At 56.5% G+C, this 25,075-nt stretch overlaps 1 protein-coding gene and 1 non-coding gene across 20 annotated transcripts in view; both read left to right on the forward strand.

Annotated features, from left to right (window-relative positions):
- The window catches only part of PLEC (plectin), a 112,199-nt gene that overhangs the window by 45,357 nt on the left and 41,767 nt on the right, over positions 1-25,075 (forward strand). For 2 of the 19 annotated variants that reach the window (XM_033156002.1, XM_033156005.1), the window contains exon 1: positions 8,566-8,659. The exons of 10 other annotated variants lie outside the window; for them this stretch is intronic. In XM_033156002.1, the coding sequence (XP_033011893.1) occupies positions 8,581-8,659 (79 nt within the window). In that variant the 5' untranslated portion in view covers positions 8,566-8,580. Of the gene's footprint in view, positions 1-7,254; positions 7,741-8,565; positions 8,660-10,003; positions 10,105-14,756; positions 14,898-15,283; positions 15,300-15,532; positions 15,657-25,075 lie in introns of those variants that run through there. 7 more of the 19 variants (XM_033156004.1, XM_033156006.1, XM_033156009.1 and 4 more) reach the window with 4 other exon arrangements.
- Positions 18,993-19,099, forward strand: LOC117050521. Its single transcript, XR_004427094.1, has one exon. It is a non-coding gene; the product is annotated as a U6 spliceosomal RNA (small nuclear RNA).

Consider the following 25,075-nt stretch of genomic DNA (forward strand, 5'->3'; position numbering starts at 1 on the left):
GAGGCACCTTCTGCCCAGTTAGACTGGTTTTACTACAGAGCAGCCCCATTGGGAACAGTTGGGGGGCATTGCAGTCTGCCTTGGCCTGCTTGTAGGAGGGAAGGGCTGCCTGGGGGCTGTGCTGCTGTGCAGCACAGAGGTGGGCACCCTCGGGCTGCCCTTGGTCTCTCGGGATCAGGCGGGGGCTTGTGCCTTGCAGAGTGGGCTGGGAGGGGCCCAGTTTGGCAGATCCCGTGTACATTGCCAGGGTGCCCATGGTTTGCGTGTGTGCCACTTGGGCTGCCAAGGCACTGCAGAGGTGCCTTTGTGCCAGCCTGCCTGATTTACCATGAGAACAAACTGCCCCTCCTCCCCGGCCTGATTATTAATCCGGCCCCTGCCCCCTCCAGGCCCTCCTTGCTTGGCACAGCCTGCCAGTCTCCCCTTGCAAACAGCCACCTCTTTGTTCCCTGGCTCAGAGCGGAGATCCCTGGGCAGCCCCACTTTGGGCAGTGATGGTGGTTGGGGTAAGGAGGGGGGTCAGAGCCTCTATCCTGCCCATCTTCTGCAGAGACTTTCCCCCATGGTGTGGGGCAGAAGAGAAGGAGGAGGAGATGTCTCCCTCTGCACTAAGCTGCGAGGCTCAACCTGTGGGGAGGACAGTGGGTGCTCCAAGAGGCCCCATGACATCTCTGGTGCCCCATCTCCCTCTCAGGACACCCCACACCTGTGCTCTTCAAGGGGCCTTCAGGGAGCAGAGAAGCTGGGGGGTGGGGTGGCATTTGACCTTATGCTCTGCCTGTCCTTCCCCCTGAACTGCACTCCAAACAGCACCAGGCGTGATGATTTGGTTTGAGAGAACAAAGCATATTTTTTGGGGGGGTCCACCCCCCCGTGGCATATCTGTGTTAATTTGCCCCCCACCAAGCTCCTTTGGGGGTTTGATTTCAGTTTTCATAAACTGCACAGTTGGCTCCTCCTCTGAATCCTGGGTGCAAATTGTTGGAGAGCTGCTTGTGGTTGCCATGGCCTGATGTCCAGTGGCGCTTTGACTTGTGTGTGCGTCCGTCCGTGTGTCTCCCTGGCAGGCGGGACTGGCTGGAGGCAGAGATCCGGGCGCCTGCCTGTCACTGGCTGACTTGGTTTCAGCCACTGAGCTTTGCTGACGCTGCGCTTTCCTGCAGCTGCAGCAGTGACATATTTTGGTGTGTGTTGAGAGGGGTGGGGGTGGGAGCTGCGCCTGTCGGTGGAGGAAGCCTGTGAAACCAGCGATCCCCAGGACCTCTCTGAGCAGATGCCTTGCTGCCTCTTGCCCCCCCCCCCATCACTGGAGGAGGGGGAGTGCTTTGCAGGGCAGTTGGGGAACATGGGGGAGCCTGACTTCTCCCCCATCTAGAGCTGCCTGTCTGGGGATCCCTGGATCTTGGCTGTTTTCACACACTAATACCACATCCTGTAGAATTCTATCAGTTATATTTTATCCCACAATCTGAATTTCAGACAACAAAAAGTTGAGATAAAAGAAAAATCCTTGGTTGTGGATTTACTTTGCTGCCCAGCTTGTCAGGGTGCCACTCCCTGTGAGTCCCTCTGGTCAGCAAAAGAAGGAGTCTCCAGCCAAGCTAAAGAAGCAAATCAGTGGTCAGTAGACCTGACCTTCATTTGTTGCAACAAAGAGTAGGAACCCCAAACATGGGGTTGTGTGAACTTTTAAGACCTCTCCCCATTTCCCATAATACGTTTTTCAACAGCATCATCAATACATCAGAAATATGTCACAAAGTAGGAGTGTTTGGCCCGTAGAAACATGAGCTCGTCACCCACCCTGTCAATAACCCCGTTTCCGACACCTTTTAACCTTTTACCTCTTCACCTTGTGGAGTGGGAAGGAATATGTGGCCTTATCCATAAGGGATTATGGAGTCAGGGGGAGCCCTGGATTCCCCTCTTCCAGAGGAGTCATTAGCCCTTGGAACCAAGGATATCCGTCAAACCGTTGAATTTTGGAATTTTTTTGAAGTTTCTACAGTTTTCTGTACAGTCATACCTTGGGTTACGGCCGCTTCAGGTTGCACATTTTTGGGTTGCGCACCTCGCCGAACCTGGAAGTACCGGAACAGGTTACTTCTGGGTTTCGGCGCTCACGCATGCACAAAAGCGCTAAATCACTCTTTGCGCAGATGCATCAAATCACAACCCACGCATGCACACACATTGTTGTGGGTTGCAAACGTGCCTCTCACACGGATCACTTTCGCAACCTGAGCGTCCACTGTATTGGATAGTCAGAGGAAACAGTACTGGTACCTGGTATCTGCTTATTGCTACTGGAAGGAATTTTTTAATTTTTATTTTGTTTCCGATAAGGCATTATCAGATTACCTGGCAGACAGGAAAAACAACAACATTAAAATTTCTATTGTAGACCGCCTTTTCTGTGATGTAGGTATGATGTATCTGGGGGGGGGGGTCTTGGGTTACACCCCTTCTGTGGTGTATGTATGATGTATGGAGGGGTGGTCTTGAGCTCCAGGGCAGGGAATTTCAAAATGACTATAGATAAGGGCAGGCACACCTTTGTTCTGGGTCCTCCTCCAAACTTCTGTGTGTGAGGGGAGCACCCTGTTGCAACAGCTTTAATAAAGATCAGGCTTTCTAGCTGCTTTGCTTCTCAATATTCTCTGGTTGGCCTCTGTTATTTTCTCCTACCAAGGGCAGATTTTGTTTACGACAGGGGCCCACGTGTTCAAGTCTTATGATGAGAGAGGGAGGAACTTCTCTCCCCTTTCTCCCTGCCTGTGCTTCTTCCCTGCTCCCCACTTTCACAGCTGCCCTTTCCTAAGCGCTCCCCAGCAATGGTAGGAGGAGGTGCAACATGTTTCTCAGGGGAGGTGCTGGGGGGGGGGGAGAAGGCCGCCCTTCTTGGGGCCTGGGTGTTGGTGGTGTGGGGCCAAGTTCCTCAGAGCCTCTGATCCTTTTCCTAATCCTCTATGCATACCTCAGGAGGCCCCACAGGAGGGGGTGTTCAGGGTGCACCCTGGGGGGGGGGGTTACACCATTTTCCTGGCACCATTTTTTTCTGATTCTGGGTGGGGCAAGCAGTATCCCAAGTGCATTCTCACCACCCCTTTGCCTTAGACCTTTCCCTTCTCAAGCAAGCCCCCCTCGCCTGGAATCTTCTGCTGCAGATGGGTCAGTCCATGTTTTCATTGAGAAATCCTGTTTGTCTTTCTCTTGGGCCTGGCTGAGGCTCCTTGCCTGACTGGGTGCCAGTTATGTGAGCTGCTCTTCAGTCTGGCTCTCTTCTGCCATAATATCTGCTGGTGTCTGACTGTACCCTGCTCTGCAGGATGCGTGCATGATTTTAAATGAATAAATGAACCGCCATAAGGAAGCTTCCACCATAATTTAGTAGTGAGTCCTTCGCTGCAGAGAGTTGGACTAGATGACCCCTGGGGTCCCTTCCAACTCTACAGTGATAATTCACTTGGCCTCCTGCTGCTTGGCTCACTTGCTGGAGCCATTTCCTCCTGCCCAGAGCAGGTTCCCAGTTGGCTCTGGCTGGTGTGGCTCCTCCCCCTGGGTTTGAGTCTCTGCATGTGTGGCTCAGGTGGGGCAGGGAGTTGGAAGCACCCCATGGGTGTCTGCTTCTGCTTCCTTGGTGCCCCCCTCCCTGGCCCCTTGGACTTTGGCGGATTCTTCCCAGGTTCTCTCCCTCCCTTTCTCAGGCGCTCCCTGGCCAGCCCCTGCTGCTCCCTGGCCAGCCCCCCAAGACGTTTCTGGCTAATGATTAGCTCCTTGGAACAATGCAGCCTGTTTCCTGCCTGGCTTCTGGGCCAGAGGCCAAAGGGGTTGGGGGCTGATGGCAGGAGGCTCTTTGTCTGCCCAGTCTGAGCTGCTGGCGCCCCCTCCGGGAGGGCACTGGCACTGCTCTGGTTGAGGCCTGGCTGCCGCTGCTGCCTCTTGCCTGTTTCTCTGGGGTTCCCATTTGGAGTATAGGGGGCCGCTCTGGGTGCAGGTGTGGACACCGAATAACAGGCATCTCCTGCTGGGGGGCAGGTAAGCTCTGGGGTGTGTGTGTGTGTGGGGGGGGAGCAGCAGCACTCCTTATCCAAGGGAGCTTTGCAGCCCTCCACCCAGTCAGGCTGATGATTCTCTCCAGGGCTGCTGAGAAGCAGGAAGAGGGAGAGGGAGGCTCCTTACAGACCAGATCTGGGTTCTTACTCCCTTTACACCCTGCCCCCCCCAGCCCTGTGCCCTGTCTCAAGCTCCTGGGGCCAAAAGGCAAGAGAGCTGCAGGACTCGGCCCCAGAGCCAGAAGACAGCACTGCAGCGCTTGCGTTGAAAACATGGGTGTGCCCCCTGAGCATATGCAGAGTGCTTTCCCTCGTCCCCTGATGAGGGCGAGGATGTCTGCAGTAGGTTCTCTCTCATCACCAGAGGGCAGTCAGCACCTGCTTTGCATGCCTTGGGTGGGGTTCCTTCCGTGTGTCTTGGGGGAAGCGCAGCAGCCAGAGGCAAATCCTGGACAAATATTGACCTTGGCTGGTAGCTCAGGAACCTGCCCTGGTTGGGGGGGCAGGGCAGGAGAGCCTGGGAAAGGAGCTGGCTTTTCCTGGTGTCATACCATCCTCACCCAGTGATGTGGGGGGGGGGGGAATGGGTGCCAACTGGATGGAGGGATGGGCTGGGAACCTGTGTTGGGGGGTTGCACCAGCCCTGCGTTGGCATTGAGAAGGATGTGTGCGTCTGTGTGTTGAGTGTGTCTGTGTGGAGATGAGATCTAAGGTGTGCCCTGGACGCCAGGTGTGGCCCTGGGCAAATCCAGCCCAGCCTCCCGCCTGAAACAGAGCTGGGCTGCCTTTCATTTTTCACGCAGTTCCAAGCAAAGCTCACTTGCTGGGTGGCAGGTCCTGTTTCTGGGTGGGGGGCTTTGTTCCCAGGTTAATCCTTGAAGTGCAGATGGCTCTAAGGTTTATTCCTGGAGTCCTTGGGAAAGTGAGGGGGCACAAGGAAGGGGGAGGGCGACATGAGCTCCGCCGCCTGCACTTATCACCCTGAGCTCTTGGGGGGAAGGACTATCTAGGGCAGTGTTTTTCAACCTTTTTTGGGCAAAGGCACACTTGTTTCATGAAAAAAATCACGAGGCACACCACCATTAGAAAATGTTAAAAAATTTAACTCTGTGCCTATATTGACTATATATAAAGTAATTATCTTGAATTTTTTAATTTTTCCCACGGCACACCAGGCAACATCTCGCGGCACACTAGTGTGCCACGGAACAGTGGTTGAAAAACACTGATCTAGGGGGAGATCCTCTGGGCCCCCTGCGGAGAAATCTTAGAACTGTAGAGTTGGAAGGGATCCCCAAGAGTCATCTTGTTCAACCCCCTGAAATGCAGGAATCCCAGCTAAAGCTATGTCTATGACAATTGGCCATCCAACCTCTGCTTAAAAACCTCCAAGGAAGAATAATCCCCAACATCTGCAGGGTGACCGGTCCAGTGACGAACAGCTCTTACTGTCAGAAAGTTCTTCCTAATGTTTAGTAGGAATCTCCTTTCTTGTCACTTGAAGCCATAGTTTCGAGTCCTACCATCCAGAGCAGGAGAAAACAAGCATGTTCCCTCTTCCATGTGACAGCCCTTGAGATATTTGAAGATGGCTCTCATGTCGCCTCTCAGTCGTCTCTCCAGGCTAAAAAGACCCAGCTCCTTCAACCATTCCTCATCAGGTTTGGTTTCCAGCCCCTTGATCATCTTGGTCCCCCTCCTCTGCACATGTTCTAGCTTGTCAACAAGGAGAGGGAGTTGGGTGCTGAGGTGGCTCATGAGGAACAGAAGGAGCCAGGCAGGCTTTGAATTGGGGAGGGGGTGCAGTTAGTGTGTGTGTTGGGGAGGGCCTGATACATCCTGGTGGACCTGATGCTATAATTGGAGGCAGGGGGGAGGGCATTGCAAGCCTCATTCAGTCATAGAAATAGCTTCCATGTCTTGTACCAGAAATAGCCCCAGGGGAGTGAGGAGAGTGGGCAGCTGAGGGGCAAAGCCTTTTTGCCCAGCTCTAGTGAGATTATAGGTAATATTATAGGTGATTTGCCACCTGGCTAGGTTCAAAGTGTTACTAACAGCTTGGGGCCAATTTACCTGTAATACCACCTTAACTCCATATATGCCCACTTGATCACTTGAATCAGGAGAACTGGCACTGCTACAGGTGATGCCAATTCCACATTCGTAAGAAACTGATCATTTAACATGACATCATATGCACTTTGGAACTCCCTGCCTATTGACATCAGACAGGCACCTTCACTATAGTCTTTTCGGTGCCTGCTAAAACCATTCTTGTTTCAGCAAACGTCCCCAGATACATAGAATGTTGGTGTATGTTTTCAATCTGTTTTTGAATGTTTTAGAAGTTGCTACTTGATAACGTCATTGTTTTATTCTATCCATAAACCACTTTGAGATTTTTTGAAAAATGATCAAACAAACAGTGCATAACTCTCTCTCCCCCCCCATTGGTTGAGCTTTCCTGTGCCTCAGTTTTCACTCCTGGGAATTGGGGAGCATGTTGGCAAGGATCTCTTCTGCCTACTTGGGTGCCCCGTGTGTGATGGGTTAACCCTGCTGGGCTGTGCATTCTCTGGCCACCCTGCCTTTCTCAGTCAGGAAGTGTCCACCATGGGGCAGAAGGAGTCCCAGCTGTTCTTCCCCCACTTCTGCCACCGCAGCTGCCCTCCTCTGTTCCCAGTCTGGCCTCCCCCCCCCGCCCCGCCCCGCCCCGTCTGGTTGGAGTGGTTTTTCCGCTTGGCCAGGGGGAGCCCTGTGGGCAGGGAATGCGCCCCCACCCCACCCCTCTGGCTGCCAACTTGAAGGAAACTTTGATGACAGCACTGGCGGCTCCTGCTTGCGCTCAGAGCTGCTCCCTGGGGCTCCGCATGACCAGCCCTGCTCCCCTCCCTCCCTCCCCTGCTGAGTCAGGCCTGGCAGTGCCCACCCCCAGTGGGTGGGGGAGCTCCAAGGCAGGCGCAGAGGTTGTAGTGGTGGAGTGAGCCGGCATGTGCTCTTCCCCCTCCCGCTCTCAGCTGCTGGGGGAGGAAGGAGGAGTTCGGAGGGAGCTTCAGCTGCCTTCTGTGAGCTTGCCAGGCTGAGGTTCCTGGGGAGGGAGGCCGGTCGGATCCTTTCCTCCTTCCTTCCTGTTGAAGGCAGCCAGCCGGCCAGACAGACACTCTTCTGCCCCTTTGGAGAGCCAGGCTAGGCCGCCTCCTCTGCTGCCGCTGCCATGGTGGCTGGCATGCTGATGCCCTTGGACCAGCTGCGCTCCATCTACGAGCTGCTCTTCCGCGATGGGGTCATGGTGGCCCAGAAGGACCGGCGCCCCCACAGCTACCACCCCCAGCTGCCGGGTATCACCCACCTGCAAGTCCAGCGGGCCATGGGCTCCCTGCATGCCCGCGGCCTGGTGCGTGAGAGCTTTGCCTGGCGCCACTGCTACTGGTACCTGACGGACGAGGGCATTGTGCACCTGCGCCAGTACCTGCGCCTGCCGCCAGAGATTGTGCCCGCCACCTTGCAGCGGGTCCGCCGGCCCGTGGCCATGGCAAGGCCCGCCCCGCGCCCGCCTCGCACCCAGACCGTGCCAGGCCCGCTGGCCTGCCCCCCGAAGCCCCAGGAGGCCTCACGCCAGGAGTACCGCCGGAAGGAGCAGCCTGCTGGGCATGTGGAGCTGGTTGCCGCCAGGGCAGTGCCACAGGTGGCCTCTGCTGCCCCTCCTGCTGAAGGTCAGATGCCCTCCACGTGGGGGAGGCCTGGGAGCTATGGGGCAGGAGCTGCTTTGGGGGAAGTGAGCTGCAGCTGCGTGAGGGCAGAGGTGGTGGGTGAGTGCCCAAGCCAGGTGGGGGGAGGTGGGTGTGTCAGGAATTGGGCATGATGTCTGGGAGGTGGGGGGGGTAGGTGCAGTTTTTGGGCCAAAAGCTCTGGGATGTTTCCCTTCTTACCTTTTAGCTAGCACCCTTGGGTGGTTTCTTGATCCTTGGTCTGCTTGTGTTGTTCTGTAATTGTGGGCTCGGGAGGAGAAGAACTTGGGGGTGTCCAGATCATTTGTCCCACATCCCCTGCAAAAAATGGGGTCAGAGGCTACAAAAGGGCGGGCTTCTCCATTCATTCTTTCATCCATTCATTGGTGTTGGCCCAGTAACGCGACCCCCTCCTGCGCTTCCACGTGCCTGGGATGCGCTAGAAGAAAGGGGGTGGGGTGCGGAAGGCGGCAGCAGCGAAGGGGAGGCCTTTGCCCCAGGCTCAGCTGGAAGTTGGGGAGTCCGCGGTTTCTGGGGCGCCCTTTTGCCGCCGGCTTCTGTGCCACGTGGGTATGAGCTGCGGGCAGGAGGCCCCCTGCCCTGTGTGCGTGTCGGGTGGGGGGGGGTAAGTCCAGAGATCTGGCGTGCCTGCCTGAGGGAGGGGGCGCTGCCGTGGTGACAGGTGGACAGCAGCTGCTGCGCCGGGCTATCCTTAGCCGTTTCTTCGCGGCCACTCCCGGTGGCGGCGCCTCGTCTTTCTGCTTGCCAAGGTCAGAGCGGGGCCCCTGGGCTGCCCCATGGACCCCGCTGCGGGGGAAGAGCCCCGGAAGAAGCGGCGCAGGGGGCGCCGGAGGAAAGGGGGCAAGTCGGACGAAGGTATCTTGGCGGTTTGGATGCGGGGGCAAGGGGGCACGAGCGTGAGGGCAAGGGGGCAGCAGATGCGTTCGCCTGTACTGGCCAGGCTGCTTCTGCCCGCGGCCCCTGCGCTGGATAGAGCAGGTTGGGTGGGTGGGTGGGTTGGGGGTCTCTGCGCGTGATGGGGTGGGGAGTGCCCATTTGTGCCCAGGGCGTGGGTGAGACTTGGCTCAACGGCATCCCGCCCTCCACGTCGCTCCGCGCGCTGCCCCGCCCATCCTGGGCCTCCCGGCTGCTGGTTTCAGCTGGGGTGGGGAGGTCTCTGGGGGGCACTCCTCGTGAGGAGTTTGCGGGAAGGAAAAGCGTTTCTGCAATAATATCCCCCCATGCCCGCAACGGCCCCGCACCAGGCGCGCAGGACTCTCCTGCTGGCGACCCTCCCCACCCCAGCTGGCCACTCGCTTGCCGGGCGGGCAATGCTGCAACGTGTCGGCCCTGCCTTTGCCGCTGCGAGGAGGCGGAGGGGCCGGGCATCAGCCGCCCCCCGCCGGTCATGTGGGGGCTCCAACTTTCCGTTGCGCGCGGAAGGAAATGCGTCGCGCTCCCGCCTCGTATTCCAGCAGCGTGAGTCACCGGCGGCTCCTCCTCTCCACCCTCCCGGCCCTCCCGGGAGAGTTTGGTTGCTTTGGTTCTGGGAGAGAGGGAGGCCGGAACACCACCCGCCCCCCCCCCCCAGCAGCTATTTTCGTGGCGCTGTAGTGGGGACCCCCAGGTGGATTTCTGCCATTGCTAGACAACTTGCTTCAATAAGCCCGCCCCCTGCCAGTCCCCTTTGCCTGGGGGAGTCAGAATCAAGGAAGCGGGAGGTGGGGGGGGGGCTCTTCTGCAGCACAGGCCTGGGTGGGCACCTCCTGTGGCTGCTTTTCCCTGGTGCAAAGCGGCGGCGAGACTGTGCAGTGGGAGGGAGAAGGAGGGCCGAATGGGACTGCGCACAAAACCCCCTCCCCAGAGCAGAGACCTGCCAGCTTCTTTTGGCCACCAGTTCCTGCAGGAGTCTGCGTGCCCCCCTTGCCCCCTCCTCGTCCCAACATCTGCCTCTTGAGTTCCCTTTCCCAGGCAAAGCCAAAGGCTCCCCCGCAGGAATCCAAGCTGCTCCCGGAGGGCAGCTGGAGCGCATTTGGGGAGCTGGAGGGAGTTGGAGCGAGCGGGCAGGCGAGGCCTGTGGGGTGTGGCTGCTGCTGCTGCTGCTGCTGGGGCGGGCAAAGAGGGGCTTCCGCGGCTGCGACTGCTGTGGGGCTCTGCACGGGCTTGTCCTGGCTGGGGCGGGGAGGCAGGATCTGGCGGGAAGGGAAGGTGCGCTCTGCACTCTCCCAGCAGCAGCAGCAGCAGCAGCAGGATGGCAGCTCCAGCCTTGGACTGGGAGGATGGCCGCTACTTTATGGAAGACCTGATCCAGCAGGGGCAAGGTAGGGCATTTGGGTGGGGGGAAAGAGGGGAGGGGGAAGTTGGCGCCTGGAGCCGCTTGACTGAGACGCAGGTCTCTGGAAAAGAGGCAGCTGGAGGAGGACAGGAAGTGCTGCCGCCTTCTGAGCTGCAAGGCAGAACATCCAATGTCGGGTCTTCTCACCTAGAACCCAGGTGCCACAGGCATCCTCTTGGCACAGGATGGAGCCCTGAGTGCCTCTCTGTTGTGTTCAGGAGGGGCTCCAGAGTCTGCTGGGCTAGCTCTCGAGGGAGATGGTCTGCATGGACCCAGCCGAGGAACAACTCCCACCCCCCAAGGCAAACCCCTCTGCTCCCTGGAAAAGAGCCCCAGCTCCCAGCCTCTGGGTGGCCCTAAGGGACTTCTCTTCCAGGCCACCTCACTTTTCCCCAGCTGCCAACAGCTGGCATCAGTTCTGTGAAGGAACATAAGGAAGGAGATAATGCCTTGCGTCTTCCTTGGGAGGGGCAGGTGTATGCAGGGGGGGGCATTATATGCCTGGGAGGAGCTCCAAGGAAGGGCTTGGGACAGGCCATGCTTTGGAGAAGGACCCTGCAGCCACAATTGGGCGGGAACAGGAGAGGGGGGGTGGAGTGTTCCCCCCTGTCGAGAGTCAGCCTCTTCCTGCTCCTTTAGGGCGTGGCGCACCCCTCCCTCCGCCCCATCTGGCTTCCTTCTGCAGCTGCTTCTTCCAAACTCGGCCCTGATTTGAGGCCTCTGCGGTTTCCCTCCGCGGGCGCTGCAGGGGGTGAACAGATGTAAATGTTCCCTGCCTGCCATTCATCTGCTGGGGAAGGGCTTCAGGGGCTGCCCCACTGGCAGATGTTACGAGAGCATAGGGTGCCCCTTGCAGCCACGGAGGCAAGACTGGTTTGGGTGACTGCAAGCTGTGTGTACAATTGTTGGTAGTTTGGTCTCCAATTCCCTGTAGCAGCTTCCTGGGCAACTCTAGGTTGGTTGTCCAGGAGCTGGACCAGGGCAATTCCCCACCCGGCAGGAGGACCCCATTGGCTGCCCCTGGAGACCCTGGCAGTAGCAAGGGAGGGGGGAGCTGGGGGCTGAGGAAGGTTTCAGAGAGGAGCTGCTCTTGCAGTGGAGCGACATGTATTGGCCCCTGTTGAGCAAATGAAAACAACCAGGCAGCCTCTCCCTAACATAACCAGGGGAGGATTTTTCTACTTAGTTCTGTGGAACTTGCTGCAATGAGATTGTTGCTACTAAAGTCCTTTATCCAGCCACAAAGTGTCCTTGCTGATTCCTAACAGTCTAGCCCACCCCTGCCAAGTCCAATCATCAGCTGCTCTCCAGGGCAACAGGTATGGGGTCTCGACCCCCAGACCTCCCTCTCCTTTGATCCACAAGTGCTTGGCCCTGCGCCTGGACTTAATTGCTTGGCAGTGTTGTTTTCAGTTTTCCTGTGAAGCTGGCTAAGAGCCAGGGTGGTGGGGTCAGAAAGTTAGCCCAGGGTCTGGGAGACCTGGGTTCAGATCCACGCCATAGGAACATAGACAACTGCCTTGCACCTAATCATTCAGTATTGTCAACACTGACTGGCAGCCGTTTTCCAGGATTTTCAGATGAGAATCTGTCCCAGGCCTGCCTGGAGATGCTGCTGGGGTCTGAACCCAGGACCTTCTGCATTGGGGTGAGCGAGAAGCACCCAAGACACCTTGAGTGACTTGAAGAAAAGGTGGGCTCTCAAAGTAGCAGCAGCAGTAATACTACTAACAGCAATAAGGAGTGGTGGAGCTTCAGTTACATACCTGGGTCTCCTCCTGGCATGCACGGGGGAGTTCTCACTTTCTTCTCTTACCTTCAGGCTAAGGTGGGTTACTTTAAAATGCTATATGGCGACTCTCTCACCTGGGCCTGGTTTCAACCTTACCATAGTCTGCTGATGTGTTCTAAACATGCAAGGCAAGAGAGCCTGAATGGGACCTCTGGAGAGAGCCAGGCTGAGTGCACCCTGGAGCTTGTCATGTTAGTCGCCTGTGGCTCTCAACAATCAGCTTCATTAGTGTTATGAGAGAGGGAGAAAAACTTTTCCTTATCCACTTCTGCAGTGTCCTTTTTGAGGTAATGCAACCAGAACTGTAGACAGTATTCCAAATGCAGTTGCACCATAGATTTCTTCAATAGCATGGTAATATTGGCAGCTGCTCCCGGGTCAAAGTCTTCACACTAATGGTCAGTCATGGCCACTTCACATCACATGAGCATATTAAGTGAAAAGAAGGGTTTTTTGCGCCAATACACTTATTCATATTGAATTGCATTGGCCATTTTACTACCCGTTTACTCAGTTTGGAGGGCCTTTGTTTTAATGACTTTAGATTATTATTACAGGTGGGTAGCCGTGTTGGTCTGCCATAGTCGAAACAAAATAGGAAACAAAATAGGAAATTCTTTCCAGTAGCACCTTAGAGACCAACTGAGTTTGTTCTTGGTATGAGCTTTCGTGTGCATGCACCTGATCCACAAGAGGATATCTCCTCAGCTGAAAGCTTTTTGAAAGTCCCAAGTACGTATGTTGATGTTTGTTGACACACTCTAAGAACTCTAATAGGTTTGTGAGACAGGACATGTCCTTCCAGAAGCCATGCTGGCTCTTTAGCAAGGCTTGTTCTACTCTATGCTTCCTCATTTCATCTGGACCTGGTGATTTGTTAGTTTTTAATTTTGTGTATTAGGCCTCCTTTGCATCCTGATGAAGGTTTGCCCACTTCTGGAGACCCGTCTGTGCAGACTCCAGCCTCTGGTACTTATAGAGAGTGCTGGTACTTTTGACTGAGGTCCTACTCTGAGTAGAAAGTCATTAGGCCAAAATGTCTAGCCAATCACAGAACTTGTTTGTGGATTGCAACCTAATCCTGTTCATTTATGTTTACTTGGAAGTAAGGCCCACTGCCAGCAAAGGGGGTGCAGATGTACCCCTCTCCCCCCCCCCAAATCAAGATTGCAGGAGAAGCAGCTAGCAGCTAGGACTCCAGGCAAACACTTTAGATCCATGCCAGAAATGAAAGGTGTGAAGAGGATCGTTTACATTTGACAGGCACACATGAGGCTCCTCAAAGGAAAGGAGAGAGAAAAATGTAATTTAACTTGAAAGGAAATGTTGAAGGAATTAATGTGCATCTAGCTTTGGGCAGAGAAACCTGGGGGTGGGGTGGGGTGGGGGGCTCAATAGCTGTTTGAAGGGCTGGTTCAGAGAGGAGGGTCCAGGCTCATTTTCTAAGTCCCTGAGGGCAAGGAGAGACTAGATCTAAGTGACAAGAGGGAGAGGAAAGGTTTCCCCAGAACTTCTTGAGCTTTCAGGGATGGAAGAGAAGGCAACTTGTGCTGGGAATCTCAGGTGAGCAGGGGGCTGCTGCCTGTTGTGCTCAGGTCCAGCTTGCAGGCTTCACAGTTTGGCATCTTGTTGAGCACTGTGAGAACAGGATGCTGGACTAGAGGGGCCATTGGCCTGATCCTGCAGACTCTTCTTTTGTCTCAACTACCTAGGGAGCTGGTGGACTCTTCCTCACTGGAGCACAGAGGCTGGACACCCACCAGCCTTGGGGGGTGCCCTGGGGCTGGCAAAGGGTTGGAATGAACAGCTTACGAATCTTCCACTTGCCCTTTGATTCCAATGAATGACGAACTACCCTTGGATGGTCTTCCTGACCCCCCCTCCCCCCTCCCCCACCTCTTTTACTGAGCTTGCAATGCGGCTGCCTTCATTGTTCTCAAGTAATGGACTGGATTCTTTCACATAGAGCAGAACCTTCGTGGGCAGCTCATCTCTCCCCTTCATCAGAACAACCTCGAGGGTGGACTCAGGTGCTTGACTACCCTGTGGCGTCAGGATTACCCCCTCTGGCTGTGGGGTGCTGCTGAAGGGCAGCAAAGGTTACATGCCAGCCCCGCAGATACATTTATAGCATTTTTACGACGCGATGGTGCAACCTTTTCCCTTTCCAAGCGGCCCCTCCTTGCCTTTCAAGGCTGTTGGAAGCGGGTCTTGCCTCCCGTTGCTTCGATGCCCTGACCTGGAATTCTCCCCTGGGAGAGGCCGGACGGAGCGTCCTCTCCTGGCGCAAAGACCAAGCCCTGCTGGAGGGCGATGGGTGGGGGCGCCACTCGTGACACGAAGGGCCTTTGAAGTGGGTACTGAGCATACCCCGTCACCACCAAACCTGACATTCTAATCCTCAGCCCTCTGCTCCTTATCCGCCAATTCCTCCTAAACAGCTTTGCCACTGGTTCCAGGGAGAGGATTTCTGCCCGTGAGCGGCACAGGCCCTGGGTTGGGGGGTGGAAGCCCTCTACCAACCCCACTGTACGAAGATGCTTGCGGAGAGCACCCCTCGCCCTTAGAGTGAGGGTCAGGCAGGAGGAGAAACTGTGGCGGAGGCCCGGCGCAGGCAGGCGCACCAGGCGGCTCCTTTGTTCGAGGGGGCGCGCGCAGGTGGCTGCCGCGCCGGGGAGGGGGCAGCTGCGCTGTGGGGTCCCTGGCCAAGCGCAGCCTGGCTCCTCCTCCTCGCTCCGGTGTAATGTTCTAACTCGAGAGCCGTGACAAGGCCCGTCCTCGACGTCGCCGGGCTATTTATAGGCCCGCCTGCGCCACTGCCCCCTCCCCAATGGCCACGGGGGAGCCGCGGGGGCTGGCGGTGTCGTGAAGCCCGCAGCTCCGGACCCTCACTCGGGGGCTGCCGCTGCCGCGTCCTGTCGCTGCTCCTCTTGCGCGGCCGGGGGTTGCCCTCCAGGAAAGAGGCTGCCCCATGAAGATCGTGCCGGGTAAGCCGGGGGCCTCGGACGGCAGAGCGGGGAGGCTCTGGCGCCGGCCAGGCGAGCTCCTGGCAGTTATAAAAAAAAACTTGGCCGCTGCCGGCCGTGATTGATTGGGGGGGGTGTAATTTGCTCTGCCCACCCGGGGCAGCGCCGCGTTCGCCCTCCCGCTTGGCTCCGGGGAATGAGAAGCGCACTTGAGAGGGTTGGGCATCAGGCCTGGCACGAGCGAAACCCGCGATTCTTCTTCCTTGCCTCCCTCAGTCTTGTGGCTTCGATGCCTAATGGTTGGATCGAAGGGGCAGAGCTAAGCGGAGGGGGAGGGCGTGCCAAGGCGCTGGGCTCTGCCCTGGCGAGGACGAAGGGAGTGGTCAAGGCAAGCGGGTAACCTTGAGCGTTGCCTGCGTAGGCGTAGGGACAGCGGCGGGGCCGCTCGCGCCGTCGAGGCTGCGCCGGGCTAGGCCGGGCTCCGGCGGCTCCGCAGTGCGGGCGGCAGGCCGAGGGGGGCGGGCCTGCGGGCTTCCCCAGGAGGAGGAGGATCCTGCGCTGGCGCCTCGGGCGGGGCGGCCGCTCGCTCAGCGCCAGGGACTCGGCGTAGCGGCTGCTGCTGCCGTCGGAGCACCTCCGTGCCCTTCTCGGCGTCGCCCGCGCCCTCCGCCATGGATCCCGGCGGCGGCAACCTCTTTCCGTCGCTGGTGGTGGCCGGCCACGCGCTCACGCTAGCTCTTGTCTGGTACCGGCGCCGCGCGGGGAGCCCCGGCGAGGAGGGTGAGTGGCGAGAGGGCGCGCGGGCGGCGCTGGGGCCCCGAGGACAGGCAGGCGGGCGCCGAGGGGCGGGGCGAGGCGACCGAGTTTCCCCTCCCCCCCGGCAACCAAACACTGACACGTGGGCGCGGGCCCATTAACCCCTGCGTGGCTAGAAGGCGCGCCCGCGTGCGGAGAAGCCGGCCTCTGGCAGGAGCGCCGCTCCGTCGGTTGTTAGTTGGTGGCGTCTTGTGCGACGGAGGGATAATTCGGTCGGTAGAGCGGGGGACTCTGGATCTCAGAGTTGTGGGTCGGAGCCCCACGTTGGGCAGAAGATTCCTGCATTGCAGGGGGTTGGACTAGGTGACCCTCCGTGGTCTACGATTCCATGGACCCTTGCTTGGCGCCTTTTGGGTGGCGCCTTCAGGTTGAAAGCTCTTTGGGTCCCTTCGCTGCCTAAAAGCCGCTGGCTGACCTTGGTCTGGGGCCTCGCTCAAGGCGACCTACCTTACAAGACTGTTGTGAGGAGAGGGGGGAGCGGGCGCCTCCTGCTGCTGACCTGGTGCAGCGCAGCCCGCCTGGCTAGGAAGCCCATTACTCAGCTTGCCACTGGCCCTCCAGGGGGGTGGGAGTCTCACAGAGTCTTCCTTCTCAGTGAGAGTAGCTACACTCACCTCTTTTTGGGGCTCCACCAACTGGTCTCTCAAACTGCCCCACTGGATACCACCCAAGCCGGAGTGGCTTTTCTCAGTGACTCTTGCACACTGCCTGGAGCATCTTCTAGATGGTAGCAGAATAAAGTCTTCGGAATTAGTTCCCTTCTGAGATCAGTGACGTCAAACTGTGTCCTGCAGCCTCTCCTTACTCCCCCTGGACTCTGGAATTACCTCTGCCAAGGCAATACCCCCCCCCCCATGAGATGGGGGGAATGCAGGCACAGCACTTGGCCAGCTGCTTGTGGGGCTGGAGAGGGTCTCTGTTGCTGCTCTCTGGGCGCTGACCCTGCAAGGTTGTCTCCATTGCCCTTGGGGGTCTGCCAGAACCCACAAGGAATGACGGGGGGGGGGCTTCACTGCATGTTTCAGCAGCAGCTGCCCACTTGGGTGGGGGGCAAGAGGAGTGGGACAAAGGGCATGTTTAGTTGCAGGTATGGGGGGGAGAGAATGAACAGGTGTCCCCCCAGGAAGGAGGGTGGCAGCTGTTGTTGTTGCTGCTGCTTCTCTGGCTTTTAAATGGGAGCAGCAAAGCTTTGCCTAAAGATCAGTAGGATTGAATTTCAGTTGGAAGCACAGGAAAGGAGGAGGTTAATTTCTGGATAGTGAAAGTGATGTTCCTGGTTGATGACATGATTGCCTCCCCTGGAATATTTTGAAGTACCACTTCTGATGCCATTTGACCATGGGGGGCATTGGGGAGGCAGAATCTGTTTGGGCCAAACATTCCTGTTTGGGACGCTGCCTGATCTTCTGTCCTGGCAATGCCTGCAAGGGGGGCAGTGTCTGTCTGTCAGACCCCCAGATCTCACTTCTGGGGCCACCCTAGGATGCCGCCCTCACATCTCACATGCGCCTGTGACCTTTCAGATGAAGGAATGTGGCGTTTGGCACTTCTGTGTCCATCCCACACAAATGTGGGGGGCACTGGGCACCAGAGCTCTTTGTTGGGGGAGCAGGGGAGTGCATGTAAATGGCACAGTTTGTCTCTGGTAGTGAAAGCACTTTGGGAAGGGTTGATTTTCAGTGGGAAAGTGGGGGGGATAATGATGGAGAGTTTAACCCTCTCCTGCCAGCTGCTCAGGGCTCCACATGCGTAATGTCTTTTTTTGGCCTTTAGCAAACCCCGTGGGGTGGCAGCAGCACCTTGTTATTCCTTCTAGCAGCACAGCACACCCTCCCCTTGAGGGTCCCAGGGAACAGAGAACTGGCAAGCAAAGTGGCATCCTGGCTCCTATAAAAGCATGCCAGCCCCACCTCTCTGGCACACGTTCCTTGGGGCACCAGCAGCCCTCTCCCTTTGATGCCAGCCTCTTAGCAGCACCTGTGCCTCAGCTTGGGTGGGGCTGTGCCAGACAGCACAGGTGGCAGCCTCTGAGCATGTTTTCAAAGGGGGGGGGGAGGAGCCAGGTTGCTTCTCTGGCTGAGCTTTGGGGCAGGAGGGAGAAGGGGCTGTGCTCCTGGCCTTGAGAGCTCCTCTGTTGTCCTGCAGGGTCTCTGGGGCAAAGGTGTCTATGCTTGCTGTGTCCCCCCCCCAGCTAAAGGCTGGAGTTGCTGGGTGCTCTTTGTGTGCATTGCAGTGTCACCACCGGGTGCTCTCTCCCCCACCCCGTCCTTCTCACGGGGATCATGTGCCAGCCAGCCTTTTGAGCTGGCATCCTTGCTGGGCTCTGCAGCCCCCCCCCAGCTGCTGCTGGTGATGTCCCCAGCTGTTTCCCAGAGTGCGGGAGCTGGAGAGAGGCCCACCACTGCCTTCCCTGCTTCTCTTGGGCCCATCGCAGCCCTCCATGCTGCCCAGTCATGCTGCATTCAGCTCAGATTTCACAGCTGCCCTTCCCCTCCCAGTGCTGTGGTGCCATTTGGCATGAAGTGCTGTGCCCAGCCAAATGCCTGGGCTTGGCTCTCAGTGGCTGAGCATGTGCAGAGTGCGTCTTTCCTTGGTGATGCAGAACCCAAGCCCACCCTTAAGCTCGGGCTTAGGGTGCCACAGGGTTTTCAGCTCAGGAAAATTGTGTCATTTTCATGGTGGTTCTATGCCTGCTTTTAAAGGTTTTTTGTGGTTTCTGTACAACGCGCTGCTGTTTTGCAAGAGGCTGCTATACTTTAATAAACCAACAAATATTGCACATGGGAGACCCCCTTTCTTGTCTTAACTTCGGCAGGTCTCATGTCTTGCGCAGGCCTTGGCGCCCCCCCCCCCAATGGGTCCTGCTGCTGCTGGTGACGTCCTGACTTTTGTGACACCAATGAGGAGGTTCCTGTTAGGGCTGCCCACAGCTCCTGTTTCTCCTCTGCCCCTTCTGTCAGAAGTTGAGCTGGTGGTTTTCTCGGAATCTCTGCCACTCTGCCACTCATTCCGGGCACCAGTGTGGGTGGGGCCTTCCCCCCATTGCCATGGCAACCTCCTCCCCCCAAAACACACATCAAGTGATCAGGAAACCGCAGTCTGGTAATAGTGCACAGTGAAATTGGAGCTTCCTTGCTTTGAAACTGCAGGTGGCGGTTGGGAACCCACTGGCGAGGCTGGCAGGGTGGGGAACCAGATGAAGGTTTCACTTTTGGAATAATACATTTTCAGAGTAGTTTTTACAGTTACTGTGTATCAAAAATTCCTGATTTGGTTATACTGTTAGAAATACATTGACTGGTGCTTGCTTCGGCTGCACATATACTAAAATTGGAACGATACAGAGAAGATTAGCTTGGCCCCTGCGCAAGGACGACATGCAAATTCGTGAAGCGTTCCCTATTTTTTAAAAAGGAAAAAAAGAAATACATTGATGATAATGATGAAATTATTGTGAGGTTTAATAAGTTACCGGTAACTTTATATTTGGACAACTTTTCTGCTATACTTTATTGGAAGGAGAAAAATAATTATTTCCTTAATAACAATATAAATCATTTATTTAACTAAAACAATAACATTATAGCATCTGTATCCATGTTTGTTAACTGATGTGGTTAAACAATTAAAAAAAAACTTAGACTGAGTTTTAGCACACATGAAAAGCTTAAAACAAATCCTTATTTCCTGATGAATAGCCTTTGGACTATAATGTAACTTAAATAGAAAACTCTTTAGAAAGGTTATCCCTCCAAAAGCGTTTTATTTTAAAAATCCAATTTAAATTTAAAAAAAAATCTGATATAAATAAATAAATGATTTTTTTTAATTTTTATTTTAAAAAAATCATTGATTTTTATCCACCCTGGTGGGGAGGCACAACACTGTGATTTGGATGGGGGCAGAATGGCAGGGCTAGGCTTCTCTTTATATATGTACTATTTTGCTGCATCAGTTGTTGTGGTTCAGTGCTCAAGGAAACAGTCCCTGGCTGGCCTGGCAGAAGAGCTGAGCTCCTGCATCAGGCCAAAAACCCACGCAGCATCCTGTTCTCACAGTGGCCAATCAAATGCCCCAATGGCCCTGTAGACCTGAAGGAGCATCTCCACCCGCATCGTCCAGCCCAGACATGGCGGTCCAGCTCTGAGGGCCTTCTGGCGGTTCCCTCACTGCGAGAATCAAAGCTACAGGGAACCAGGCAGAGGGCATTCTCAGTAGTGGCACCCTCCCAGTGGAACACCCTCCCTTCAGATGTCAAGGAGAGAGGAGAAACTATATAACTTTTAGAAGACATCTGAAGGCAGCCCTGAATAGGGAAGCCTTTTAATGTTTTATTATGTTTTTATGTGTGTTGGAAACCGCCCAGTGTGGCTGGGGCAACCTAGTCAGATGGGTGGGGTGCTACTGCTACTATTACTAGGGGAGCAGGTGGCGCTGTGGTCTAAACTACTGAGCCTCTTGGGCTTGGTGATTGGAAGGTTGGTGGTTCAAATCCCCAAGACGGAGTGAGTTCCCATTGCTCTGTCCCAGCTCCAGCCAACCTAGCAGTTCAAAAGCACGCCAGTGCAAGTAGAAAAATAGGTACCGCTGTGACAGGAAGGTAAATGGTGTTTCCGTGTGCTCTGGTTTCCGTCATTGTGTTCTGTTGTGCTAGAAACAGTTTAGTCATGCTGGCCACATGACCTGGAAAGCTGTCTGTGGACAAACGCCAGCTCCCTCGGCCTGAAAGCGAGATGAGCACTGCAACCCCATAGTCTCCTCTGACAAGGGTCCTGTACTTTTACTACTACTGCTACTAGTTGTAATAATAAACCCACCAGCAGCATGGGGGGGGGGCAGCAGCAACAGCCCTCTCTCCTGATTCCTGGCAGCTGCTCTCCCAAGGGTGGAGGGGGAGAGCATAGTCACTGCGGCCAGGAGCCTTTTCCTGCATGAACTAGCCCAGTTCTCTTTTAAAGCCACCTCGGTTGGTGGCCATCGCGGCCGCCTTCCCTTGTCCTTCCTTTGGTGCTGCGTGAAGGACTTTCTTTCATTTGCCCTGAACCCTCCAACATTCAGCTTCCCTGGAAGCCCACAAGCTCTGGTGGAACTGTATAAACCTGAACACAAGTTCTGTTGCTGTGAGAGAGGGAGAAAACCCTGTCTCCATCCTCTCTCTTCACGTTGTGCATAATTTTATAGAGTTCTACCTCTTACTTGCCTTTTCGCTAGAATACGAAGACCGAATTGTTGCCTTCCTCCCCATGGAAGCTGCTGTGCCAGTGGCGAGTGGGGTGCTGTCAGGCTCCCACAAAGTGGGGGACCCCTCTCTCTGGACCAAGGCGGCTCCTGCGCTTGTCTAACCTTTTGCCTTTGACCTCCAGGGCAATGGCTCACAGAGTCCTCTCTGCCCAGGCCTCCTCGTGGGTGAGCTGGAGCCTTTCCTTGCCCGAGGACTGTAAGTTGTTGCAAGCAACAGCCCTGAGTGGGGGGGGGGGAAATCACCTGGGCCCCAACACCCACTGCAAGCTTTCCCCGCCAGTGAATTGACGCCCATGGTTGTTTAAGTTAAATACTACATACTAAAGTGTGTGTTTTGTGGTGGTGTTGTTCCATGGACTTAAATACGTGGTGGCATCTACTTACAGCACTTTAGGGGTTTGTGTCTCCGTGTGTGCAGAGGGAGAGAGGTGCCCAGAGTGTTTAGGGCCCTTCTCTGTATTTCTGATTCAGACCCCTGATCATTTTGGTGGATCAGGAGCTGACAGAGCAGGGGAGGGAATGGGGTTTTTGGGGCAGGTGGTGGGCAAAGGACAGTTTGGGCAATGAAGCTGGCATGCCTGGGGAGGTGTGGGGGGAGGGGTGCCTCGGGGTTCCTGACCACTGCTGCCCCAAAGCTCAGCCTGCTGGCGGTCTGTGCTGAATGTTCTACACAGTGCAGAATTGACATGGACTCTGACCAGTGCTGATGGGTTTTTTGGGGTGTGTGTGTGTGTGTGGAATAGGCAGGCAGAGGTAGAGGGACTTCCAGCTCCTCCTGCTGTCAGGTGGGGTTGCAGCTGAGCTATCTGACAGAGATTTTCCTCTCCGGCTGCTCCCTGCTGATTCGGCTAATCCCTGTTGGGTTGCAGCCTGTTTCTGGGCAGAAACCTTCCGCTTTTTGCTGTTTGCCACCTGCCTGCCTGCCTGCCTGCCTCCCTATGTGGCTGTCCTTGGCCCCTTGCCAGGCCTGCTGGGGAGGGGGGCTGCCGCTGCCCTCCCCCCAGCCCATCAAGGTCACACCTGCCAGGACACATCAGCTTCCAGGGTGTGTCCAGATTCTTAGCTGCCGTGGAGGTCACCTCTGGACTCCGGACAGAGCTGCTGGCTTTCCAGGGTGTGCCTGGCCCCTGTGCTGGTGGGGGCCCTGTGGGGCAAGGCAATCTGGGAGGGGCTGCCCCACCCAGTTCTGGCTTGGGTCTATTTTTAGATGGCGCAGCTTCTGTCTGCAAGCTGGTGAGCACCGAGGGAGGCTGTTTATCCTGGAAACCAAATAAGAGGCCTGGTTACTGTGGCTGCTGCTAATGGGGCTGTTTCTCCCTCACCAGACCGCAGACCAGACTGTTGTGGGGAAGTGCAGGTGGGGAAGAGGCAGGGTGGGGGGTGGGGAGAAGGAGTGGCATCAGGCCAGGCAGTGGGGGCACTTCACAGTCTCCGGGAGTCCACTCTCCCTCTGCAAATACCTGGGGACTTGTGGGCTTTCAGTGAAGCTGAGTGTGGGGAGAATCAGTGAAGAGTTAAAAAGTGTGGAATTTGCTCCCCCAGGAGGTAGGGATGGCCCCCCACTGGGATGGCCTTAAAAGAGGATGAGACAAATACCTAGAGAGGGCTGTGATGGCTATTTATATGCCCTGATGGCTCTGTCCTGCCCTCCACTCTTCAGAGGCAGCAATGCTAGCATCCCAGTTGCTGGGACCCACGGAGGGGATTCCTGCTTGCTGGTTTCCCACGGGCGACTGGCAAGACCTGCCAAAGGCCCTTCTAGTCCAGCATCCCCTTCTCCCAGGGGCTGAGTGGGGCCCATATTCTGATATTCGTTGGTCCTGAGGCTGGTGCTTTGCTCCCTTGTGCTCTCTGACCCCACGGGGACGACGACGACCCACTTTTCTCTAGGCTGGTGACATGGCATTATTAATAATATTTATTAGTGGAATTCCCTTGCCAAGGTGTACTCCAGGTGACTTACAGCAAACAAACATTAAAAACGAGAATAAAAACAAGGGCACAAACAACCGACGCTGGCAGATGATATGAGTAAGAGGCCTGTGGGATTGTGGGGCGTCCTGGCTGGAGGGGCTGTGGAGCCCCCTAGCGGCCACCTAGGGGATAATGATGAGACCCTCTGCTTGTGGGTCTCTCACCCGGAGAGCCTCTCTTGCAAGCCCTGTGGGGTGGGAGCAGAGTGGGCAGCCGTGTCCCCTGTGCTTGTGCTGCTGCGTGGGCTCTGCTCACGTCCTTTGTGCTAGGAGGGGGTTCCAGCTTTTTCTACGCAGTTCCAGGAGCAGCAGCCATCTCTTGCCCCCCATGTCTTTTTCTCTCTTTGAGGGGGATTTTTTTTGTCGGGGAGCGGGCGAAGGAAGTCAGACCTCAAGGCTGGCACAGTCAGTGCCGCATCGTACGTGTGCAGCATGAAAGGGCACCTCTGAGCATGTGCAGAGAGTGGGCGTTGGCGGGGCGGTGTGTGGCGCTGCTTTGGTGAGCGGGTATCCCGCCTGCGTGCTCTTCCTGTCCCAGACGCCTTCTGCAGCACACACACACCCCCCACCTCCAAAGTCCTTATTCATTTTTTCCAGCTTCCCGCCCTGTTGTGCCAGAAAGGGGGGCGGGGGGCGGGGGGCGGATGCTGTTCTGGTGCAGGAATCTGGTTCTGATGATGCCAAGTGACTCAATTGTCCCTCTGCTCCGTGGGGAGGAAAGCGGGAGCCGCGGAATCCTGCTGCTGCCCCCTACCCCGCCCAGACCCTGGGAACTAGGCTGGCCCCGAGAATTTCCCAGCGTGACTCAGGGCTCAGGGCGCCCCCTGGGGGCCGCAGCTGCCCTCCCGGGATGCCTGCAGGGTAAAAAGCACCCCCTCTCTGCCCCCCCCCCCCGCTGCGCTTATCGCGCCCTTTTGCAGCCGCGCGCGGCCTTATCTGTCCCGCGCAGACGCGCACGTGGGAGCCGGGGGTCACGCGGGGGGAGCGAGGCCCGATAGCCAGGCTGGCAGGCCTTTCCTTGCGCAGGGTTAGTCGGGGCACGGCCCCCTACCGTGTCCCGGGGGCTCCCGCTCGTGGGCAGGAGCGAGACCCCACGGGGGGCGCTAGAGGTTGCCCAGCCCCGGCCCCCTCGCGCACCCTGCCTGACTCTGGAGAGCTGGATAAGGAGCAGAGGCCTCTGGATGGGACTTCGGTGGGACTGGCTGACCGCGGAGCGGAGAGAGGGAGGGAGGGAGGGAGCCTTGGGCGTCGCCGGCTCCCTCGCCAGGCGCCCGGCCAAGGCGCTGGTGACGAGAGGGCGACGTGCGGAGTCCCTGCCGGGCTCTCCCTCGGCGGCCAGCGGGGCTTCCCTCGCTCGCTCCCTCGGGGACCGGCTGGCTCGAGTCCCGCAGCGCCCAGAGTGCCGAAGCTGCCGCTACCGGGAGCCTTCTCGCTGCGCCCCCGAGGGTGGCTCTGGTGGCGGTTGTCGGCTCGTCTGCATCCTCCGAGGGCTGGTGTTGGTGCCCGCCTGGCATTTCCTGTCAGTCTGCGGAAGGCGGCTGGTTAATGATTATTTCGTTATTGTTAGTTTCGTTTCTGTATAGCTTTGTGTTTTTAAGTTGGCGGCAAACCTCAAAGCGGTTTACAAGCTGCGTGGAAACATCGAACAAAACGTTACAGAAGGAAAGCAAATAGAAAGTATACCTGCAAAGCAGCACAATTAACAGGAAACTAAGATATTATTTTAATAATTTCACAACAAGACCTTACAGACGAAGATAAAGTGTCGAATACACATTTAATGCTGCAAAGTTAAGAGCATAAAATTATTTGAACGGGACTGGCTTGGGATAGCTCGGTCAGTAGAGCGTGAGACGCTTAATCTCAGGGTCGTGGGTTTGAGCCCCACGTTGGGCACAAACGTTTCCTGCCTTGCGAGGGGTTGGACTAGATGACCCCTGTGGTTCCTCCCAACTCTGCGATTCTATGACGATGATTACTAGAGGAAGTCAGGTATCAAATGCACACTGAAAACAGCACTGGAACAGGCGCGCCCTTTCCCAGAGCCTGTATTAGTTCTGCACATCCCACGGCAGTGGTGGTCTGCTGCTGGCAGAGCGCGCGCCTGCCGTGTGCGCCTGGGGGCGTTTGTCTCTGTGCGCAGTGGCCTAGATCGAGGTTAGGGTTAGA

This window comes from Lacerta agilis, chromosome 7, assembly GCF_009819535.1.
Source record: "Lacerta agilis isolate rLacAgi1 chromosome 7, rLacAgi1.pri, whole genome shotgun sequence".
Taxonomy (NCBI): domain Eukaryota; kingdom Metazoa; phylum Chordata; class Lepidosauria; order Squamata; family Lacertidae; genus Lacerta; species Lacerta agilis.